This window comes from Myxocyprinus asiaticus, chromosome 7, assembly GCF_019703515.2.
Source record: "Myxocyprinus asiaticus isolate MX2 ecotype Aquarium Trade chromosome 7, UBuf_Myxa_2, whole genome shotgun sequence".
In the NCBI taxonomy this organism is placed as follows: Eukaryota; Metazoa; Chordata; class Actinopteri; order Cypriniformes; family Catostomidae; genus Myxocyprinus; species Myxocyprinus asiaticus.
In genome coordinates, this window is record NC_059350.1 from 44,005,780 (window position 1) to 44,028,663 (window position 22,884).

The 22,884-nt window shown below is 37.8% G+C and overlaps 1 protein-coding gene across 3 annotated transcripts in view; it reads left to right on the plus strand.

The window, feature by feature from the left end:
• The window catches only part of LOC127443985 (G protein-coupled receptor kinase 4-like), a 52,773-nt gene that overhangs the window by 23,737 nt on the left and 6,152 nt on the right, over nucleotides 1–22,884 (plus strand). Inside the window, exons 3-15 of one of the 3 annotated variants that reach the window (XM_051703100.1) lie at nucleotides 644–756; nucleotides 963–1,040; nucleotides 1,245–1,345; nucleotides 6,973–7,065; nucleotides 7,545–7,608; nucleotides 8,160–8,300; nucleotides 14,255–14,445; nucleotides 15,715–15,752; nucleotides 17,546–17,635; nucleotides 17,961–18,169; nucleotides 18,646–18,783; nucleotides 21,984–22,121; nucleotides 22,624–22,804. In XM_051703100.1, the coding sequence (XP_051559060.1) occupies nucleotides 644–756; nucleotides 963–1,040; nucleotides 1,245–1,345; nucleotides 6,973–7,065; nucleotides 7,545–7,608; nucleotides 8,160–8,300; nucleotides 14,255–14,445; nucleotides 15,715–15,752; nucleotides 17,546–17,635; nucleotides 17,961–18,169; nucleotides 18,646–18,783; nucleotides 21,984–22,121; nucleotides 22,624–22,803 (1,574 nt within the window). In that variant the 3' untranslated portion in view covers nucleotide 22,804. The remainder of the gene's footprint in view (nucleotides 1–643; nucleotides 757–962; nucleotides 1,041–1,244; nucleotides 1,346–6,972; nucleotides 7,066–7,544; nucleotides 7,609–8,159; nucleotides 8,301–14,254; nucleotides 14,446–15,714; nucleotides 15,753–17,545; nucleotides 17,636–17,960; nucleotides 18,170–18,645; nucleotides 18,784–21,983; nucleotides 22,122–22,623; nucleotides 22,805–22,884) is intronic. The other 2 variants (XM_051703101.1, XM_051703102.1) reach the window with 2 other exon arrangements.

Consider the following 22,884-nt stretch of genomic DNA (forward strand, 5'->3'; position numbering starts at 1 on the left):
GACATTTCTATATTCACTTAAAATTCCCTTGAAATGAGTAACGTCGCTTTGCTGTGTTTACTCACAGGCTGCAGGTTTGCTGTCGGGTCAAAAACAGCCTGTTTTCAAGGACTGCATTACATTGTGACAGTTTCACAAAAAAATCCTCGCTAAAACAGGCCACAAAAACTATTAAGTCTGGATGGAATGACCAGGAACCTTGCTAAAAAATAGGCAAAACTTTAGCAACTTACGGTTGGAATTTTTCGGATTAATACTCTTAGTAACAACAAACTGGAATAATAGTATCTCCTTCTCTTTTAGCAATAATAGTTTCATTCTGACTCTCTCCTAATAACCTCGTTTTGGCTGGGTGACATCGAATAGGCATCTTTAGCGTATAACTGTTTTGTGGGAGTTTGAAATAAGCTGTTTTTACAGCTTAGTTTCAATATATTTTCTTTTTAGACTGGGAAGGAAGTTTTGACTTCTAAAAGTTACTGTGTGTTTTCATAGTACTTGGAATTCTTTTGTTCTAAACGAGCAAGGCAATTTGATATTAAATTATATGACCCCTTTAAAATGATTATAGATCATGTAGAAAAACAATTGTGCAGATGATAAGTTTGACTCTTTTTCTCTCTGTTATGTTTATTTCCCTCAGAAAGGGATTACACAAGCCTTTGTGAGAAACAGCCAATTGGTCGGCAGTTGTTTCGGCAGTTCTGTGACACTCAGCCCAAATTGCGCCGGTGCATAGAGTTCATGGATTCTGTGGTATGAAATCTCAGCATACACACAAACATACAGATACTGAACTATGTGAAACCTTCCTGACGTTCACTTCCTCTCTACATCTTTTTAACACACACACACAAACACACACACACACACACACACACACACTACTCACAATTCTGAGATTTGCTGTATCTGCAGTATGTGTCATTTTAGTTTGTATGTGTGTTTGTGTGTTCGTTTAGGCAATGTATCAGTTGGCTCCAGATGAGAAAAGGAGAGACGTCGGTTTAAATATTTTAGACACATATTTTAATAATGGGGTAAATATTTATTCAAATTTTTTTTTTGCCCACACACACACACACACACACACCTGTCCTCACACTCTCCTACATGCACATGTGCATCGAAAGAATTCCTGTTCTGAATTAATGTTTCTCTTTTTTGGCATAACACCCTGTTTTCTGTCAACCCCTCTTCCTGTTTTTTTTCTCCCGCTTTCTCTCACTCTCTTCCTCATGTAGTCGGCAGCTCATCTACCAGAGATTGCTCAGGACGTGGTGGGGGACTGCAGGCAGAAACTGGAGCAGACTCCCTGTAAAGAGCTGTTTCAGGGGTGTACCAGGTAACAACAAAGTTCCTTTAAAGCAAGTTTGTCCACTTGGCAGCAATCTTGTTGATTCCTCCAGGCAATTTTGTTCTAGTCAATCAGGTCCTGTCTTTTATTTAACTTAGTCTTTATTAACTCTGTCATTATTGACTTACCCTCATGTCGTCCCAAACCCATATGGCTTTATTTTTTAAGCAGAACACAGAAGGAGATATTTTAAAGAATGTTGCGATCACTGATTTTTAAATAATGGCAGTTGAAAGTGACTCACTTTTAAAGCTTAAAAAATTACCCAAAAGTGTCATAAAAGAAATCCATATGACTACTTAACATTTAGGGATGGGAATCGTAAGGAATTTAATGATTCTGGTTCCGATTCCTTTTAACGGTTCTGGTTCTGATTCCTCTAAAATATTTTTTTAGTACTTTTGAGGAAGAATTATTTGGAAATAAGAAAAGCAATTCTTATTGGATTTACTGCCCTCAGCATCCTGTTGCCAAATTATGAGATCATTTCAGATTTCTACAGAGCAGATATAACAAATCAGAAATACATTTAATACGATTCTTGTAAAAGGCATGTTTGCATGCTTTTTAGAGACATAAATGCTATCCAATAATTCATCCTAACTATATAATAAATAAACAATCTAAGCAAACAAGAAATGTGATAACATACAGTACTGTGCAAAAGTCATAAGCACATAAGGTGTTTCACAAAAACATTTGTCTTTAGATGGTTATTTATATCTTCAGCTTTAGTGTGTCAATAGGAAATATAAATGTTAGACTCCCAAACATTACTTTTGCAAATAGAAAAGATTAGAATAGAAGAACAGGGAGCCCTGCAACAGATATCATGGCCCCCACAAAGCCCCCCACTGAACATCGTGTCTGTCTGAGATTACATAAAGAGACAGAAGCAATTGAGACAGCTGAAATAGATAGAAGAACTGTGGCGAATTCTCCAAGAAGCTTGGAACATCCTATCTGCCAACAACCAAGAAAAACTGTGTACAGGTGTACCTAGGAGAATTGGTGCTGTTTTAAAGGCAAAGGTGGTCACACCAAATATTGATTTAGCTTTTTTATGTTTACTGGACTTTGTATGACATTAAGTGATAAATGAAAACTATTTATTTCATTATTTTTGAAGACATCCTCACTATGCAACATTTTTCACAAGTGCCTAAAACTTTTGCACAGTGCTGTATTTCATTCATTCATTTATCCTTTTATAAAATTCTACTGATTACAAGTAGACAGTAACTGCAGTGATGGATTGAAGTCTTTTAGGTCTAAAGTACAACAATAAATAAACACAATTACAGTTCCAGAGACAGTGTAGACTATGTTATATAACCTAATGTTGTACTTCAGGCTAGTGAGACTTAAACAGTTCTTTCATTTCAAGTTGGACATACATAACTTGCTCATCAGTATACGATTAATTCAGTAACCACTCTGACTGATGTAGAAGTGTTTTTGATTCACTAAAAAGAGTCCTTGCTTTGGGAATCGGACTACACCGGAAGCGCCGGATGTTTCGCGCTGTAGATTCAAAAGAACCGGCTCATTAAGGCCTTTACACAGCGGCTGCCACTTTCTTTCATAGTGGAAGCATTTTGTGCAGTCAAGACGGTGCTCGCATCCCGGTTTCACGGGCGGCCGTTGCCATAGTTACAATCAACAAGAACTCCACTGCACGAAGTCACCTACACGCACACAAACAGCAGCAGTAGACTTGCAGTGTATGTGAGAGAAATATTCTGCACCTATTTTACCTCACTTCATTGATAAGTGCCCTGGCAACACTCTTTATTTGTGTAATTCAGATGCAGTTGGACCAAACAAATTTTAAACTGGGCTCACATTGTTTCTTTAACTGTTTAAAAAATTATTATATAGTAGTTAAATAAAATTTGTAGTTGGTCGGTTAAGTCATAATCAGTTGAGAACATGTGCATAAACTAATGATAAAGTAAAAATGGCATTTGTGTTTATTGTTGATTTGTGTCTGTCTGTGATCTGCTTACAAGAGAACCTGATGCATTATTTTGCATGCAATATGCCACTTTCCGCGTGCCTCTCATTGAAAATGAACTAGACACTTGCGATTGCTGCGTTCCGTGGGTAATGGCCTTTGGAGTCATTCGTCTGAGAATCGGACAACATTGGGCGTGTTGTGTTTTGCACTGTCGATTCAAAAGATCTAAATCATAAAAGTAATTCATCTGGGGATCAGAATACACTGGCCCGCGTGTTTCACGCCGTAGATTCAATAGGGGGCAGTGCTGCCACTGAAATGCGCTGCAGAAAACACTGTCACAGTATTTTAGTACTGAGTTCGACCCGCATCGGCGGGAAATTGCACCGGTGAGAACTGTTAACAGAACAGAAGGTCATAAAAATTATGTTTCCGGTATTTTCCCAAAAACCACACACGTTGTTGGTTTATTATGCATAGTCGTTTTAAGATCGCACATGTAAGCGTGGTCATTGTACAAAAGATTGGGAGTGAAGGGAGTAGGGACCTATGAAAATCGTCTTTGAGCCTTCGGGTAAAAAAAGTTGTCGGAAAAGTAAAAAAAATGTCAATACAAAGATACAAATAATTGCGAATAAATTACTGAACATTCATTCATCACTCTGAAATGGAAGGTCAAGTCGAGCACATTGTAGTGTGGTGGTATGCTATTCCACAAGTTGTCTGTCTCCTCCATTTACTGTCTCTGGTGACACACACACTTGCACATCAATGCATTCAAATGCTATCATGCGTACACTCACAAAGTCTCAAAGACAGACAATTTGTACTCCGTCATAAAGTCTGATGTAAATGTTGCATAGTTGTATTCTTTAATTTATTCTTTTTTGGTTGCTACGCCTGAAGATTATACAGTAGGCTTGTCTTAACACGTGTTCTTTAAATTGTTTGTCATGACTTTGAAGAAGACTCGTGGGTGTGGATCTCAGTTTGTGGTTTTAAGTTTTTGGGGTTTAATGAAGGTTCACGCTAGTATTTGTGTGAAGACTTATGGTTATGGAGTGAACCGTTAGCTGTATTTGCGCTGTTGCTATGAGCAATTTAAACATGTGACATTCAATCTAAACAGAGTTTTGTGTGTTTGTGTTTGGTGCTGATTTGCCTCAATCAGTCTTTTAGTTGTTTAGTTTAAACTTCCTTTCTCTTTAAGAGGGGGTGAGGTGGAGTACTTTAACCCTTCCTGTTAAATCTCTATGGGCACAGTTTGTTTTAATGTATTTGTGTGTGTGTGTGTGTGGGTGGGTTTGGGTGGTTTACGAGGAAATTTGTTTTAGGATACAAACTGGTAATTACAAGGGTATTATGCTATAAATGTGGTTTATGAGGACATTACTAGTGTCCCCATAATTTAAATCACTTAAAAAACATACTAAACTATGTTTTTTGAAAATGTAAAAATTCAGAACTTTTTTTGTGAGGGTTAGGTTTAGGGGATAGACTCTATAGTTTGTACAGTATAAAAATCATTATGTCTACGGAGAGTCCTCATAATGATAGCTGCACCAACTTGTATGTGTGTGTGTGAGGGTGTGTGTGATATATGTGAGGGTATGATGGCATGAGATGCATGATACACATCCGGCTCATCTGCATTTACACTTATACACTTGACAATTACAGTATTGAACAGCAGCTACCAACAATTACAGATGCTATTAACTTCATAAAAATTTTTGTAGGATAACAGTAGCTTATCTGTTTTAAAAATAGCGTTGCTTTTACATTAACAATTTTTTTTTTTTTAAATAAGCTTTAATTAAAAATTAAAAATCTACATCTAAATGCTACATTTTAGCAGATCAGTTCGTTTGGACTGTACATTCAAATGCTTCATTTCAAATGCTCGTTTACATGGACACCAGAAAGCCATTTATTGCGAGAAAACTGCTTAAGGTTGGAAAGAAGCTTTCCGTTACATTCACTGTTCGTGGCTTTCTCTTTACTCCCTTATACATGCGGCTCAGTCAGTAAGCAGCTTTCTCCACATCAGCGTAATTTCCCTGCGACCCTAGTGTACATAACAAACATTGTATCTGTTTTTATTGATGTTTATTTCCTACGTTTTCCATCGCAACCTTGCTGCGGAATTGCACTGCAATAGTGGGATTTCCCTCTTACGTCAAACTCCGGGATTCCCCCGGAGCATATAAGTGGACGTGAGGGACAGTAAACAATATTTTTAATTGGTTTGTATAAATGGGTATACTGCATTTTATAGTGAAGACTTTTCCCTTTTTCCACTGTACTCTAATTCTTTGCGCTGTGTTGACTTGTTGATGTGATCTGTGGCTCCATCCTATGACATATCTGGTCTGTTCCACACACATGCGCACTCTTCAAATGCCTGTAAGGACAGCACTAATGCCTTTACATGGCTACATAAACCACATTCTCCAGGAGAAACCTGGGTGTGTTAAACCACTTTCGCTTAATCCCTGTCTTAATTTACATGACTTTTCCGAGCGCTGCTTTCTGCAAAACCCCTGGAATAAACTGTTTTCTTAAGTGCGTGTAAACGTGGTTAAAGCTCACTGTTCCCACATGTCCTTGTGTGTTCTTTGTTAGCGAAATAAGTATTTAGTAAAATACTGCTGTTTATCACCATTTTCAATTTAATTAAATAAATTAGGGTTAGGTTTTTGGTTTATGTGTGTTCAAGTTTAATTTAAAGGATAAAAAAAAAATTCAGGTTGGTTCAGCTAATGTGCATGCTAACCGAAGCTGATACCTGTAGTTGCAGGTATCTAATATATGTTAGTAACTACAGTAGCTATTTTTTCAAAAGTGTAGCGACTGAATTTAATAGCGAATGAGTTAGTTTGGACTGTTCATTAAGATGCCTCATTTCATTTAAATCATTGCTCACAGTTCCCAAATTATTATTTTAATTTTAAGTATTAGTATTTAGTGAAATACTGCTGGTTATCACTGTTTGTTTTGTTGTATTTAATGAATATGTGTTCAAGTTTGATATTAGTACAGTCATATCTTCTTGGATGACAACAACAGTATCATAATTTTCAGGTAAAATTTTTTTTTTAAGGTTGGTCCAGCTAACGTGCATGCTAATCGAAGCTAATTCATGCTAATTCACTTTGCAAATATTTTTTGTATTTGTGCCAGATAAAGTTTTTTTTGTTTTTTTTTTATATATCATTTGATATTCTGATTGATATGTAATTAAAAAGATATTGCCTCTGAAATAGTTTGTATTGAGGTACATGTAGTTAATTGTAGCTCATCTTTGTTAGTAACTTGTGTAGCTAACTGTTTTTTCAAATGGGTACACACTGGTGTTTTCTTACATACCGGTTGTCTCAGTCAGTTGCATTATTTTTTAGTCCATGTCATAGAGCTGCTCTACCAAGGTTCATTCATAATCTCTGCTCTCAGGCCAGTTGCTGTCAGGAAATCTGCAGTTTTCTCAGTTTATTTCATGCCCAGCTCCGCTGGAGCTATTTACATGGTCTCAGAAGGTTTACGTTTTCTGACGGTGTGTCATTTTGTAATAAAATCATAAATGCCTCGTGTCTATTTTAACTGAGCCTCCACACATCTTTTTTTAATTATGCTGTCTTTCTTTCACTCTCTTCAGGATAGTTCGTGAATACTTAAGTGGGGCTCCGTTCTCAGCATATCAGGAGACAATGTACTTCTCCCGTTTTCTCCAGTGGAAGTGGTTAGAGAGGTGAGTGGCATCTCCATCAACTTTTCTGATTATTGGATTCTGTTCACTCACTCTCTCACTCTAATAAACAACCTTAATTGAACTGAATCTCTATGAAGATCTGCATTCCTACTTTATGATCAGCATTTGTTGTTGAATTAAATTTTTTGTACCATTGACGTAGCTTTGCATTAATTGTTAAGCTGTTTATATTAAAGACCCATTATCACATTTGTATTTACATAGCATAATTATAAATCTCATCCTTTATGATTAAAATATTACAATGTTAATTGAAATGAACCTGTAAGCATGTATGTCCTGTTGTATTCTGAATGGTCAAACTTCAAAATGACACATTGCTTTTGGTTAAAAAAAAAAAAAAATGGGTACACAGTATCACAGATCAACTTTGAATCACAACACAGCCAGTGATGAAGGATTTGCTAATAAAACACTGAAATTACTTAGAAATTATTTGAACTGTATTTCTTTTGCAGGCAACCTGTAACCAAAAACACATTCAGACACTACAGGGTATTGGGAAAGGGCGGATTTGGTGAGGTGGGTACTTTCATTATTGCCAATTGGAGTTTTTATGACCTCATTACTTACATAAAATATTTGTACTTTTAAAAATTCATTTGTCACACCTCAGTGGTATTTAAAGGGATAGTTCACCCCAAAATGAAAATTCTCTCATCATTTACTCACCCTCATGCCATCCAAGATGTGTATGACTTTCGTTTTTTTGCTGAACACAAACAACATTTTTTTGAAGAATATCTCAGCTCTGTTTGTCCTTACAAAGCAAGTGAATGGTGACCAGAACTTTAAATCTTCAAAAATCACTTAAAGGCAGAATAAAAGTAATCTATACGACTCCAGTGGTTAAATCCATGTTTTCCAAAGCGATATGATAGGTGTGAGTGAGAAACAGATAAATATTTAAGTCCTTTTTTTCTATAAATCTCCACTTTTGACCAGCACTTTTGATAGGCACAAAGAATGTGTATTAAGCAATAAAACTGTTATTACCTTTCTGTCTAATTTTTCTCTTCCCTTTTGCTTTCCCTCTTTCATCCTATTTATTTTTCCACCATACGTGTCCTCAGGTTTGTGCCTGCCAGGTTCGTGCCACTGGTAAAATGTACGCCTGTAAAAAGCTGGAGAAGAAACGGGTGAAGAAAAGAAAAGGTGAAGCAATGGCATTAAATGAAAAACGCATTTTAGAAAAAGTTAACAGTAGTTTTGTAGTAAGTACTACTTTCTTTTTTATTCCTCATTTTTTACTTTTAACCTGACAGTCACAGTTGCATGTTGGTCTTGTCTGTATTATTTGTGCATTAAAAGTTTGACACACTCTCTATGTGATTCAGTTTCCGTGAGGAGTTTTAGGGATATTAAAATTTGACATATTTTCCTGCTGTATAACAAGTGAATCTCTTATTCAGATGATTTTATTAAGGGGAACTTTGCTAAATATTGTCAGAGTTAAGTAGTGCTTAACAAATTGCGGGGTGCTTCTTCAAATATGGGCACTTTTTAGCCCTGTTGACTTAATATAAACTTAAAACAAACTTAATTTTCATACTCTAGTTCATATCATTTGTTTACTTACAGTGTCCAACAGAGGACATACATGCATCTCAGGAGAATTCTTTTATTTTTATGATTTGTTTTTTTTTTTTAAATGTCATGAACCACATCTCAAATTATTATACAGTGTGTCTGATAGCATTCTGTGGTGGAAATGGTAACATTTTAAACATTTTCTGATAAAATGGCAGGCATTTGTCTTAAGGCTATTTTCGTAGCTAGCATTTTATGTATCCACAAATAATATTTTTACACATTGGGCATATTTGACAATTAAACTTGCTTGAAAATGAAGCCCAGTTTTTTTGTTTGTTTTTTCGTAAGTGATATTTACATTCATATTTCATCTCAAGCATGTTCTTCACTGACACATTTGTCTCCCTAGGAACCAAGTACACAGACCTTTAATAAAACTTTATTAGTGACAAAATTGTTTGTTGTAATGGAAATGAAGTTATGCCATAATTTGTGTAAAAATTGATCGTTTTTGCATTTTCACATTAAATATTGAAAAGCTTTAGAGAAAGATTATTTCACTCTTTGTTTAGATTATCATAGTATTTTAATATTGAACAACTGGATCTGGGACAATGGTAAAGTAAGAAAGTCTGTATATAAAAGGCATTGGAAAAGTAGTTTTGTGGTCCAATTTAATGTGACCTTAATATACTGAAACATCAACAAACAATCTGTTGGTTGAAATCAGTTAGTTTTAATAAAAATCAGCCCATGGGACATTAAATTGCTCATAGGTGAAGAAACACTCTGCTATGAACTGAATTATTTTCTTACCTCCTCACTAGCTTAATCACAAAGAGATGCTGCTGCTTTATAACAGCTGTTTTTCCACAAAGTCAGTCATAAACATTCCTTTTATATTACTGTGTGAAAAAAAAAAAAGAATTTAAGATATTTAAACAGTAAAAAGATTTTCAAATAAAACGTATATCATCCAGCAGCTCTAAAACAACCTTGAAATAGCCACAACAAACTTAGAAAGTGTGACATTTTAACAACTTCCCTGATACTGTTGATCTATTATGAGTTTTACTTTGTCTTTATTTTATTCTATAGATAAAGTAGTGCTTTTAAAGACTCAGCACTTTCACTATTCCAAGGTTGTTTAAACATTGCTTTATAATAGATGTTTCAAATAAAGAAGGAACCTATACCATGAGATAATTGACACATTTAGTAGAATTTTTGTGTCTTTTGAGTGTATTTTCTTATCAGAAAACACCACTACTACTGTACTTTATGCTGTAAAATTACCACATCCCATATTAACTAACATTTGGCAGGTAACTAGCTAGGTAGTTCTCTAACGTTACTTAGCGTGCATCCCCAATCTTGCAAAACCTCACCACAGCCCTGCTTGCTGCAATTCCTGTTTACACGGTAACAGCAGCTTCTCTGATTGATGGATCTAAATTCAGGATGGTGCAAGTGTAGTATAAGTGGGAATTCTGCAAGTAAACATGTTTGTTTTTTTAGTTTTTTAAATCACATGGTCAGTCTGTCTTGAAAAGTTTATACGTCACTAAAAACTATTTCTATATGAATGGGATTATTGCTTCCAGAACACTTCATTTGCACTCAGATATTTTTATTAAAATATTTCCTTGTGAATTGTTGATTAGAGGAACTAAAGGGTTTTAGTACTATCAAGTAGAAAACCAATATAGAAGCCTTTATTTTTTGGTCACAAATTATACATACATTTTTGCATATATACAGTGAAATTTATTTGTTTTCACATATCCCAGCTAAGCTGGGGTCAGAGTGCAGGGTCAGCTATGACATGGCACCCCTGGACCAGATAGGGTCAAGGGCCTTGCTCATGGGCCCAATAGTGGCATTTTGGTGTGCTGGGGCTTGAACCCCTGACCTGCTGGTCAATAACCTAGAGCCTTAACCACTGAGCCACCACTGCCCCTTTACCCAGCACTGTTTTCAGAATAATAGAAAACATTGACACAATGCATTGCTGTTTTAGAGAACAGACCTCTTCCACTGGTGTGTGTGTGTAATATGCTCGTGCCATTTTGGATTTTTAAATAATTTTTTCATCCTAATGTAATTTCAAACCTCTATTAATTTCTTTTTCCATGGAACCCACAGGGAGATGTTTGGCTAAAAGTCCTGGCTGCTCTTTCTTATACAGTGAAAGTGAATGGAGATGCTGTAAATCTTCAAACGTGACACAAAAGGCACTATAAAAGTATAGTAAAAGTGGTCCAAATAACTTTGCTAAAAATTTTCCCCTCTCCCGTAGCTCTCAAATCTCATATGTGCCATTTTTTTAATATAAGTGAACGCAGAGATTTTCGTCGATTAACTATTCCTTGGATTCAGTTGCAGTCTCTTTTTCACACAAAGCTGTTGCATGGCTTGAAAAGATTAAATGGACCACTTTTATGATACATTTAAAGTGCTTGTCTTTTGTCATATTTTGAGCTTGACAGCCAGGTCCCCATTCACTTTCATTGTGTGGAAAATAATGTGGTCAGGACAAAATTTCTCCCTATGAGTTGCATGGAAGACAGAAAATCATACGAGTTTGCAATGACAAGAGGGCGAGTGCAAATGAAAATCGGTCACTAAAATTGGAAAATTGACATTTTAGGACCCTAAAATAATGGAGTATTTTTAATAGAGACCAACCAACTGAACATGTGCACACACACATAGCACACAGCGCCTGCAGTGTAATGTCAACCTCTGATTCATTCCACTACAGCTGTAGAGCACCTTAGCCTCTGTCCATCCACCCACACACTAACACACACATGCAAAAAGCCATATACACATACTGGTGAGTTGTATTTAGTTCTGCAGTGATGTGCAAGTGTATGTTAGATATGTAACATTTGTGAGAAAGTGTGTGTGTATGCAAGAGCATATATATGTGTGTGTGTGTCAGTGTGTGTGCATTCATACTACAGGCAGGAACGATTACTCCTCATGAACTACTTCACAAATGAGAACATCTCTGTTGCTTAGCAACGCTGACCAAACAGCAGCGTTATTGAGCGGAGTCAAGTGCTCTAAAACCTAAACCCACACACATACACTCTCTCTCTCTCTCCAGCCCAGAGCTCATTCTGGATAAGTATCAAACTCATGTTTAAAGTTGGGGACGTCAAGTAAACTCTAAGTATAAAGTGAAATAATGCTGTGACTAATGTGAGCTGTGCAGGATGGGAAACAGATTTTGCTCTCTTCACTGTCTCTCTGATTATGTCTATAAGCCAAAATGCCCCTACACTGAAACAGAAAATTGCTTTTTTGATTGTCCAGCCAAATGTGGATTATAAAATAGTCTTACTCTGTTTTCTCTGAATCGGAGCTTAGTTGAACCAAACCTGGCGTACATGTGTAGTGGACCAGGTTCCGACACAGACTAGATGAAAGCATATACACTCACCAACCACTTTATTTGGTACACCTGTACACCTACTTATTCATGCGATTATCTAATCAGCCAATCATGTGGCAGCAGTGCAATGCATAAAATCATGCAGATACAGGTCAGGAGCTTCAGTTAATGTTCACATCAACCATCCGAATGGGGAAAAATGTAATCTCAGTGATTTCAACTGTGGCATGATTTTTGGTGCCAGACGGGCTGGTTTGAGTATTTATGTAACTGCTGATCTCCCAGAATTATCACACACAACAGTCTCTAGAATTTACTCAGAAGGGTGCCAAAGCAGTAAACATCCAGTGAGCGGCAGTTCTGTGGACAAAAATGCCTTATTGATGAGAGAGGTCAACGGAGAATTGCCAGACTGGTTCGAGCTGACAAGAAGGTTGCGGTAACTCAGATAACCACTCTGTACAATTGTAGTGAGCAGAATAGCATCTCAGAAAGCACAACATGTCAAACCTTGATGCTGATGGGCTACAACAGCAGAAGACCACATCATGTTCCACTTCTGTCAGCCAAGAACAGAAAGCTGAGGCTGCAGTGGGCACAGTTTCACCACAACTGGACAGTTAAATCACTGAAATAAAAAAAAAATCCCCCATTCTGATGGTTGATGTGAACATTAACTGAAGCTCCTGACCCGTATCTGCATGATTTTATGCGTTGCACTGCTGCCACATGATTAGCTGATTAGATAATCGCATGAATAAGTACTGAAGGTGTACACGTGTACCTACTAAAGTGGTCGGTGAGTGTACGTATATATAAATATCTGTCAATTTAACTTTAATTTTGTGTGATTAATTACATGAAAAAGTAATGCGTAAAAAAAATAAAATAATAATAATTATGTCCCTGGACTGTAATAAGGAATATTCCTACCATCCGAGCAATTCAAGTTTTAAGTACCACCTGTTTTTAGCAGGGGGGTGTAAACAAATTGAGCTGGATAGGCAACACTCAACAACAACAAATGTACCTCTATGTTTCCCCCCACCGAAAATGAAGACTTTTGAAAACACTCTCTGGCACCAACAAGCTTTGGAAAATTACTATGTTAGGAAACTGAAAACTACGTTTTCAAATAAAAACTGATTAGTGTGGACACGGCCTGAGATTTTGCATCATTTGTGACATTCTCAAATCATGCTGGATTAACATGGATCATCAGGTTTCACACAAATTTACCAATCCGTATATACCAAATAATATTAAATGCATTCTTTCAAATCACCTTTTTACTCAAATTTACTCAAATTATGCTGAAAATAATATAATGTTTATAAAATAAATGTATTAAATCAGAAAAATGCAGAATAGAAGCCTTTTAAGTTATGGTCTCAGGCTTTTGGACCCCACTGTACATATATACTGTAGATTATTTTACACTGAGGCAGCTCTGATTGGCTCCCATCGGTGTCCCGTTAGCATTACGCTTCACATAATGATGCAAAAGGTCCTTTGATGGTCCTCTTTGTCTTAAGTTGCAGGTTCCCACAGTTACATCAACTTCTTGTTTGAGTTCACAGCCCCATTACCACATTTGTGTACTTCTGAAACCCGACCACCCACAATTATGGGTGTAACCACTTAATGGTGAGAACCCCTCCTTAGCACGGCAGTTTTCAACCTCTCCAGTGGTTATCATGATGTGTCACTTAACAGACAACAAAGGACACACTGGTGTAAAATGATAATACACTGCAGTGATACTTAGATGTAGCACTTTTAAGCAGGTCTCATAGACTTGTATTGAAGGAGGGACCCAAGCCATATCTATGGAGCAGCATATCATTGAGATCATAGGGCCAGTATATGACTACCTAGCAACTATCCATAACACCCTAGTAACCACATATCAATGCCTTGGCAAACACCCAGAGCATCCTAGCATCATGGCGGCGAGTTTTGTATGGGAAAGCATCACTCACATTGTCTTCTGAAAATTTTAAAATCTAGTTTAACCTGATTCACTGATTTTACCCTGCTCACTACAATTGTACAGAGAACTAGAAACGGCCTTTTCTAGTTTTTCTGCACACAAATGCAGTCATTCTTGCCTTTATTTTTTTCTGTTTTACATGCACCACAATGTTTGTGTGTTGCCTTAATTCGTGAATAGATAACAATGCACCTCTCTCTCTCTCTCTCTCTCTCTCTCTCTCTCATTTTCTTTCCTAGGTTAGTTTGGCATATGCATATGAGACAAAGGATGCGCTATGTTTGGTGTTGACTATAATGAATGGTGGTGACCTAAAGTTTCATATCTATAACATGGGAAACTCTGGCTTTGATGAGCAGCGTGCAATCTTTTACGCTGCAGAGATTTGCTGTGGCTTAGAGGATTTGCATCGTGAGAGGATCATCTACAGGTGTGTGTGTTCATTGTGTCTGCGTGTATTTATAGTGTCCACGGAAAAAACAGGATCTGGTGTGAAATGGATGCATGGATATATGCAAAATGTGATGATGACACATTTTGGCATAAGCAATTTTGTCAGTCATACCTGATTTGAATATATTTTGATTTTAAATATATTTTGAATAAAGGAGGGAAAAAATTATTTCAAGAAATCCAAGTTTCCAAATCCAAACTGATTTTGAATATTAGGCACTAGTTTCTATGTCTATAGGCATGCACAATGCTCTATGTAAAACAATTATAAACAAATTTAGCTTTTCCATGTAGTGTAGGCCTTTCATTCAAAACAGGCAAATTGTGGTGACAGTCCAAATAGATTAACTTTGGTTTAACAGTGATAGTAAAAGAGCAGGATTATTATTGTAGTGTATGTTGAGTTACTTGGTCAACTGTACCTGGATTTAAACCATGTGACAGCAGCCCAGATCATTAAGCATTATACTACCACCCCCATATACAGTGGCCCCCCAAAAAAAGTGTATAAATGGCAAAATATCAAACCAAGTTGCATTTATTTTAAAGAAATTAGTTTGTTCAATCATGAAACTTTACATGGTACAAGCTGATAGGTCCTTTTGAACATACTTTGATGCCGATTTGTTTTTCTCTGAGACCCTCCTCCACCCCAGCACCACTTGTCTAAATCTGATTTGGCAGGATTGTATGTATACCTAATTGTGCAGAAGAGTAATGTCCTACATGTTTTATGCAGCAGGTCTTACATGTGTACATTATATTTAATTTTGCAGCAGCATGTCTGTATATGTACTAGCAGTAGCAAGTCTTCGTACTTGCTCTGCAGCAGCAACAGCGTAAAAGATCTAGTCCACCAAGACCAAACCTGCTAACTTGTCATGTACGTTATAATGCCTTAAAAATGTATTCCGAGAGTTGTCATGACTGAAATATAGCACAAACACTCTTTTCAAGCAAAAATAACTTACAAGAAGTTTGTTAGGTTTCAGATAATAATACAATAGATAAATCTATAAAATGAAGACAATAAGTATTTGGTTACTCTGTTCAGACACCTGTGTGAACTTAAGGGGAACTTTTGATTAAAAGTCATTTAAAAAAACGTGTTAGTTGTTGGAAAAGGTCGAGTATCATTTGTTTGCAGATGGCACTTGGTTTCACATTTTGTTATCTAATGCCATGAAATTATCACTATTATTATTATTGTTATTATAGTTCTGTAAATGACTTTACTTTTTTACAGGGACCTGAAACCTGAGAATATTCTCCTAGATGACCGCGGTAAGCAGCTTTTATTTTCCACATTATTTTACTGTTTTCTTTTTTTGGCACAAGTTCCTCTTGTTTGTCTTTGCGTTAACTTTCACTCTTGACCCTGTTCACACCGCCGGGCGGCATTGTCACTTGGTGTCGCTAGACTCTGCTGTTTGTGTCACTAGTGGGCGTTCCTACTGCTGTTGCTCTAACGTTATTGGTGGACTGTACAACTGGCCATAGTAGTTTTTGAAATTCTGCTTACAGATGATACTGCTGATAAAACTAAGATATTCTAATATGACAAGGAATCAGTTCTCTTGCCTCTAAAAATGAACATTCTTCACTGGTGAGTGTTTTACATAACCTGCAGCAGTGCTTAATGCATCATATCATTAAACAAGACAAACGTTATATCAGTATATGAATCAAAATTACTCAGAATGCCTGAATGCCAGAAAACATCATTTTATTAGCTCATATCCATGTATGTGGTTACAGACAAATTATGTCTCCAATGTCTCCAGTGTATCTTCACTCACAACAGATGGGTGACGTGACCTTGACTGTCTTCACTCACATTGGTAGTCGCTCCTAAATGTTGCTCGTCATTTGCATAAAGTTAAAATTTTCTTAACTTTTCTTTAAGCTCGCCATGGCAATCTCTGTCGCCAATGGTCGTGGCAGCTCGTGTCGCCAGAAGTCGCTCTGCTCTCATTGAAAATGTATGGGATCGTGTCGCTCTGTCATGCGATGCCGCTGGCGCTGTGGACGGGGCTTAAGGGCCCTAATTTAAGAGTGCTATGCCTTAAGCACAGTGCTATGCAATACTTCATATGTGCAAAGTCAGTGGGCATGGCCATGACGTTTTGATATTTTCATGCAAGTATGCGCTAAGTCTAGTCGCAAGTTGGTTGGTAAAACCGTGCACGCAAAGCGCTAATGGGCTGGGTCAAGTGCAATTTAATCCTGATGTTCTTTTCTAGTTACTGCACCATCTGCGTCCTGTTCATGTCAAGCATCACTGATATGAAGACAGCCCATTCATAAGTATTTGGTAGTGTAAATGGGCTGTATGCAATGCATCCCCTGATTTGTTGTCGCCTGTGCTGCTCCGGTCCACGACGTATGTGATTTATGTTCTTTATCGGCCTCTATGGGACTGATGGCTCTCGTCCTGCTCACCCGTGTCTCATCTGCTTGATATGATTTGTTTCTCTTCTACTGTTAGTTGTTTTGTAATGTATATTTGTTATAGAGTATGTTTCTCTGTTTAATGTTTTATGTTTCATTTCTGTACAGCATCTTTGAGCTTTGGAAAGGCGCTATACAAATTAAACTTATTATTACTCTTATTATTATTCCATTATCTGCTGGTGGAATCCCTAAACTGCAAATGCAGGAACTGATTTTAGACTATGTGGAGATTAGACGTGGTTCTAAAACATCTTAGCGCAATGACCTATTTCTCAGGAAAATAGTAATTTGTGCTTTGCGCCACTTCATTAGCATACAATACACCCACAGTCTGCACGCATACACCCACAGATAGTGCAAACACTCCCACCCACGCCCATTTGTGCTGTGCGCTGGTACGAAAATTGCGCTTAGATTTAACACGTAGTGCACGAACGTTGCACTTAGCGCGGGCACGAACATGGGCTCAATGCTTCTGTTCCTAGGAAACACACATTTTGAATTATTGATATTTCTTCAATCAGAGCATTTATCTCTATGAGAATGCCTGGACCATTTGGAAGTGTCATGTTTGGGCTTGTCAGGACCAATACTGAATGTTTTAACGGGATGTTGATCTCTAGGGCACATCCGTATATCAGATCTAGGATTGGCCGTCCAGATTCCAGAAGGAGAGACGATACGAGGGCGTGTTGGCACTGTGGGATATATGGGTAAGAGCCAATCACATTCCATATCACTTGACCCATACTTGTTAGTGTTGTAAATCAGTGGTTCTCAACTGGTGGGTTGCAACCCAAAAATGGGATGCAGGTCTGTTCTGATAGGGTTATGGACAGCAGGAAAAAACAATGGTAAATGCAAATAATAAAATGCAATTAACCATTGTCAATATTTAGTTCAGTGTTTGTTCCATGTGTTAGGTTGGTACAGTAAATCAGACTTTTGCTGTTATTTATGCCTCTATAAAAATTGTCAGTTTTCTTATTCAGCCTATGTCATTTTAATAGCTTTGCATGTTGTTGTGTTTGTGTTTAGCTCCAGAGGTCATTCAGAATGAAAGCTACACCTTTAGTCCTGATTGGTGGGGTTTGGGCTGTCTGATATATGAGATGATTCAGGGTCAGTCTCCATTCCGCCGTCGTAAAGAGCGTGTGAAGAGGGAGGAGGTGGACCGCCGTGTGTGCGAGGACCAGGAGGAATACTCTGACAAATTCTCTGAAGATGCTAAAGGCATCTGTCGACAGGTGCACGCTTTATACTCTGTAGTAATTTTGAAGGAATAGTTCACCCAAATATGAAACCCAATATTATTTTCATTCTTCTGAGAAACACAAAAAGAGATGTGAGGCAGAATGTCCGAACAGCTCTTTTCCATACAACGAAAGGATATGGTGATTTTTGCTGCTAAACGGATAAAAAAAGCACCATCACCTCTACTGTAGCATAGATCAAATTTCACAATTGGCCTTTAAGGATGCAGTGAAAACTATATATTTTTTGCATTCTGTCTGAACTTCATGTTGGGGTAGAAGGGAGTTTCTTATGAGAAAGTGTCTCTTATGAGTTACTTTGTAGTTGTGGAGGAGTGTGTTTTGTTTAGTCCTCTCTTATGGCATCATAGAAGACTGTGACCTCTAAGTCAAATTTAGTATCATGGTCCACTGGGATTTCTCCTCTTCTGTCTCAGCGTTGTTTTTTTCTCTTTTCTTGGACTCTACAGTTGTTATGTAAAGATCCAAAGGAACGCTTGGGATGTCAAGGTAGCGGAGCTGCTGAAGTCAAACTGCATCCCATTTTACGCAACATCAACTTCAAGCGATTGGAGGCCAACATCCTTGACCCGCCCTTCTGTCCTGATGTGAGTTAATGGTTGGCTCTTTTCATGTTCAGTTTTTCCTATTGGAATAAGTATGCAAATAAGACGCTATGGTATTTTTGTCAAGGAAAGCATGCAGGAGTCAGAGGCCTCAATTCACATACATACACTACACACTAAAAGTGTGTACTACTTTGGTGATTAGAAAGCACATTCTTTCTTAGTATGTAGAAAGACAGTATACTGATATTGGGACATACTACCATGTCGTAAAAAATTACATCTTGATACCACAGGGCCCTTTGTTGCATACTGTTTGCATTTGCATGTAAGCATTAGCATGAAGCTAAATGTATTACCATAAATGTTATTATTACTTCACTTTTATGTTCATATATTTAAAAACTGGCATACTATTCAAATGTACTGTGATTTGGAATACAGTAAAAGATCATGTGGGAGCTGTGGCCACATATGCTTCAGACATGTTGAGCCCTGGTGCTCATCGGCAAGATTCTGGTTAGAATCTGGCTTGCAACATTTCTGTCTACTTTTGTAATCAATAAAATGGCAAAAGGGATATTATAAAACGGATAGTTCTGACCCTGAATTCTGATTGGAGGAGCCGTGTTCCAAGCCATTGTAAAATGACTATAAATGCACACCTCTAACAGCACAACATCTGAATTTCATATTAATGCACCAAATTGGAGGATTACGGCTTTTGATGCTACTATACCATAGACATGGAAGATTTCGCTATTAGTTTTTATTTAAAGTTGATTAATGGTGGGAGGAAATTGACTTACACAAGGAAAACGAAAAAAAAAATGGCAAGACATGCTAAAATTAACGAGAGGGAAATAGAGGAATTGGAGAAATTAAGAAATGAAACCGGGACTGTTAAGCAGACTATGTGTATGTTTGCTGTTTTCAAACCTGGTGTACTGAGAAAAACTTTGCTCTGGATTTTTTTAAAATCACCAAAACAGAGCTTAACCAAACTTTGAGGCAGTTTTATGCTACAGTAAAAAAAAGGAAAAGGAGAGTCATATGGATTCAGCAGTTATGTTGGCTTACGAGCGGGGCTGAACCATTACATCAACGACCCACCACTTAGTTTGTCTTAGTGTTTACTGAAAGATTCTGAATTCACTACTAGCAACAATGTTTTCCTTGGAGTGGTGAAAAAACTTCGCAGAGAGGGACAAGTCAACACACCACCAGGCTTTAACAAACGAACATTTTACCAAGATCAAACACCTCAACGCACTGAATCCAAACACACCACAAGGGCTTGTCAGTAAAGTTTGGTTTGACGTACAACTGCATCTAGGATGGCGGGCGAAAGAGGCAAATTGCCAACTGCGTGCTGAATCATTTGTTGTTCGCAAGGATGAGAATGGTATCAAGTGTGCAACCTTGACTTTCAATGAAGCGTCTAAAAACCATAAAGATCCCAACAAGAGAGCCAGAAAGAGCTGACGAGGATTCATGTACGAGCAGCTGGGAGATGCGTTATGTCCTGTCGCCTCGTTTGAGAAATACCTGTCCTTGCTCCCTGCGAATCCACCGGCTTTTTATCTGTACCCAAAGAGGAGCAATTACAGCAATAATGTGTGGTAAGTCATTTTATAAAACGGGAAAATAATAATGATAAAAATCCAGCCCTAATATCTCAAATTAAATAGAATATACATTTATTTTTTCTATATATACCAGAGAACCAATGGGGGTAAACTTCCTTGGCTCAATGTTACCTCGAATTTGTAAGGCTGCTGGACTCGAAAGGATGTACACAAACCACTGTTTGCAAAGTACGATGGTGCAGAAACTTTCTGATGCTGGCTTGGAGGCTAGAGAAATTATAGCTGTGACCGGACACCGAAGTGAATCATCTCTACAGTCGTACTGGCACACGAACTACAGTGAACAGCGATGCTTGAGCAACATCCTAGCCGGCACGCCTCATCAAAACGGACTGACACAAGCACCTCTGGTCCATCAGCGTTGTACCATCAACGGAAATTAATATCAACAATAAATCTGATCATTAGAAAGTCATAGAATGATCTTACGTTTATAGTGACCATACGTTCATAGAATGACCTTAGGAACTATATTACTTGGCGGAAGAATTGTTTATTGTGCTGATTATATTTGTTATTAATAAAATGAATTATTAAATGAATACTGGTGTCTTTGATTGCTGTTGCAGCCGTTTTATAAAAGCAATAAGACACTTGAGTCTGTGCCTTACAGTGATTTACCATGGGTAATGGGGTTTTTCTAAGAACACCCCTTACCCGTGGTAAAATCAATGTAAGGCACGCAGTAAAACAGTCTGTGAAGTTGGACAGCGACATGAAGTACATTATTTATACTGTCAGTTCTATTTTTTTTATTTTTTATCCCCTTTTCTCCCAATTTGAAATGCCCAATTCCCACTACTTAGTAGTGGTGCGGTTACTCGCCTCAATCCGGGTGGCGGAGGACAAGTCCCAGTTGCCTCCATTTCTGAGACAGTCAGTCCGCGCATCTTATCAAGTGGCTTTTTGTGCATGACACCGCGGAGACTCGCAGCATGTGGAGGCTCATGCTACTCTCCGCGATCCACGCACAACTTACCATACGCCCCATTGAGAGCGAGAACCACTAATTGCGACCACAAGGAGGTTACCCCATGTGACTCTACTCTCCCTAGCAACCGGGCCAATTTGGTTGCTTAGGTGACCTGGCTGGAGTCACTCAGCACACCCTGGATTCGAACTCGTGACTCCAGGGGTGGTAGTTAGCGTTCACTGAGCTACCCAGGCCCCCATACTGTCTGTACTATTACGCTGCATGCATATGCTTATTTGAGGGTATAGAGTGTATGGATTGTACATACAGTGACCCCAAAAAGTATTTAGACACTTCAAATGTTTTAATGTCTTTGCATTTCATATTCAAATTGTGAAACAGATATATTGTTTAAAATAGAGAAAAGGTCAGCATCATTTCGTTAGATATTATATTTTGCATCTAATACAATGATATTCAAGCATTTTGAAGTGTGATTTAAGTGTCTGAAAGTGTTCAAATACTTTTTGGGCCACTGTACATTCATTTCACATGTTTTGTAGTGATATGACTATATAATAATGTATATGTTTATATTTGATTTGCTGAAGTAGAGCATTCTGACAAGATCATGAGAGTGCAGGTTTGTTTATGCATGTCTTATCTGCTGTTTCTCCCAGCCACGTGCAGTGTACTGCAAGGATGTTCTGGACATTGAGCAGTTTTCTACAGTCAAAGGTGTAAACCTGGACCCTACAGATGATGACTTCTACCACAAGTTTGTAACAGGGAGTGTCTCCATCCCCTGGCAGAATGAGGTACTGCACCCTGGTCAGTCCATAACAGTAACATAGCCATACATGCTTTTTGTGAGTATTTATACCACACTTCGAATTTGTAATTCAGATTGCTTGACATGCGTTCCAAGGGTGTTGATAAAGTTTCTGTAAATGCATGGCTATGAAGTAGTTCCATGTTTAATGACCACATTACAGTTGCTTATCTCTTTGCCACCTTCTTTCCAAACAGACACTTTTGAACTAGCAACAGTGGTTCAGGCTGTTTCTGAGCAAGATACTTAATCAACAAGCACATTTTAGGGATAAAAACCTGGAAAATATCTTGTGATAATCACAAATGAGAAGGATTTTTAGACATAACTTAGAAATCCATTAATTCTCCTGAGCTATAAAAGAGTAATCTCTGAGCGATAACCTATGTGGTAATGTGGCGATGATGTGAAGCAGAGAACAGTGATAGAATGACTAGAACAAAGTGTGTTCAATTGTGTGCTTGTGTGTGTGTGTGTGTATATTTCAGATGATTGAGATGGAGTGCTTTAAGGAGATTAATGTTTTCGAGATGGACGGAGCACTGTGTTCTGATCTGGATGTGAACAGGCCAAACCCAGCACCCAAGCGAGGATTCTTCTACCGGTTATTCCACCGAGAGGCAAGTGCTAGCGTGCCGCCCGCCGTGATCAGAGGGGGTGGGGCTTGAGGTATTTCTGTCTCTTTCCACACATTTCCCACCTTGATCATTTGGTCTTGGTCTCTATGTACACTTGTTAACCATTTATGA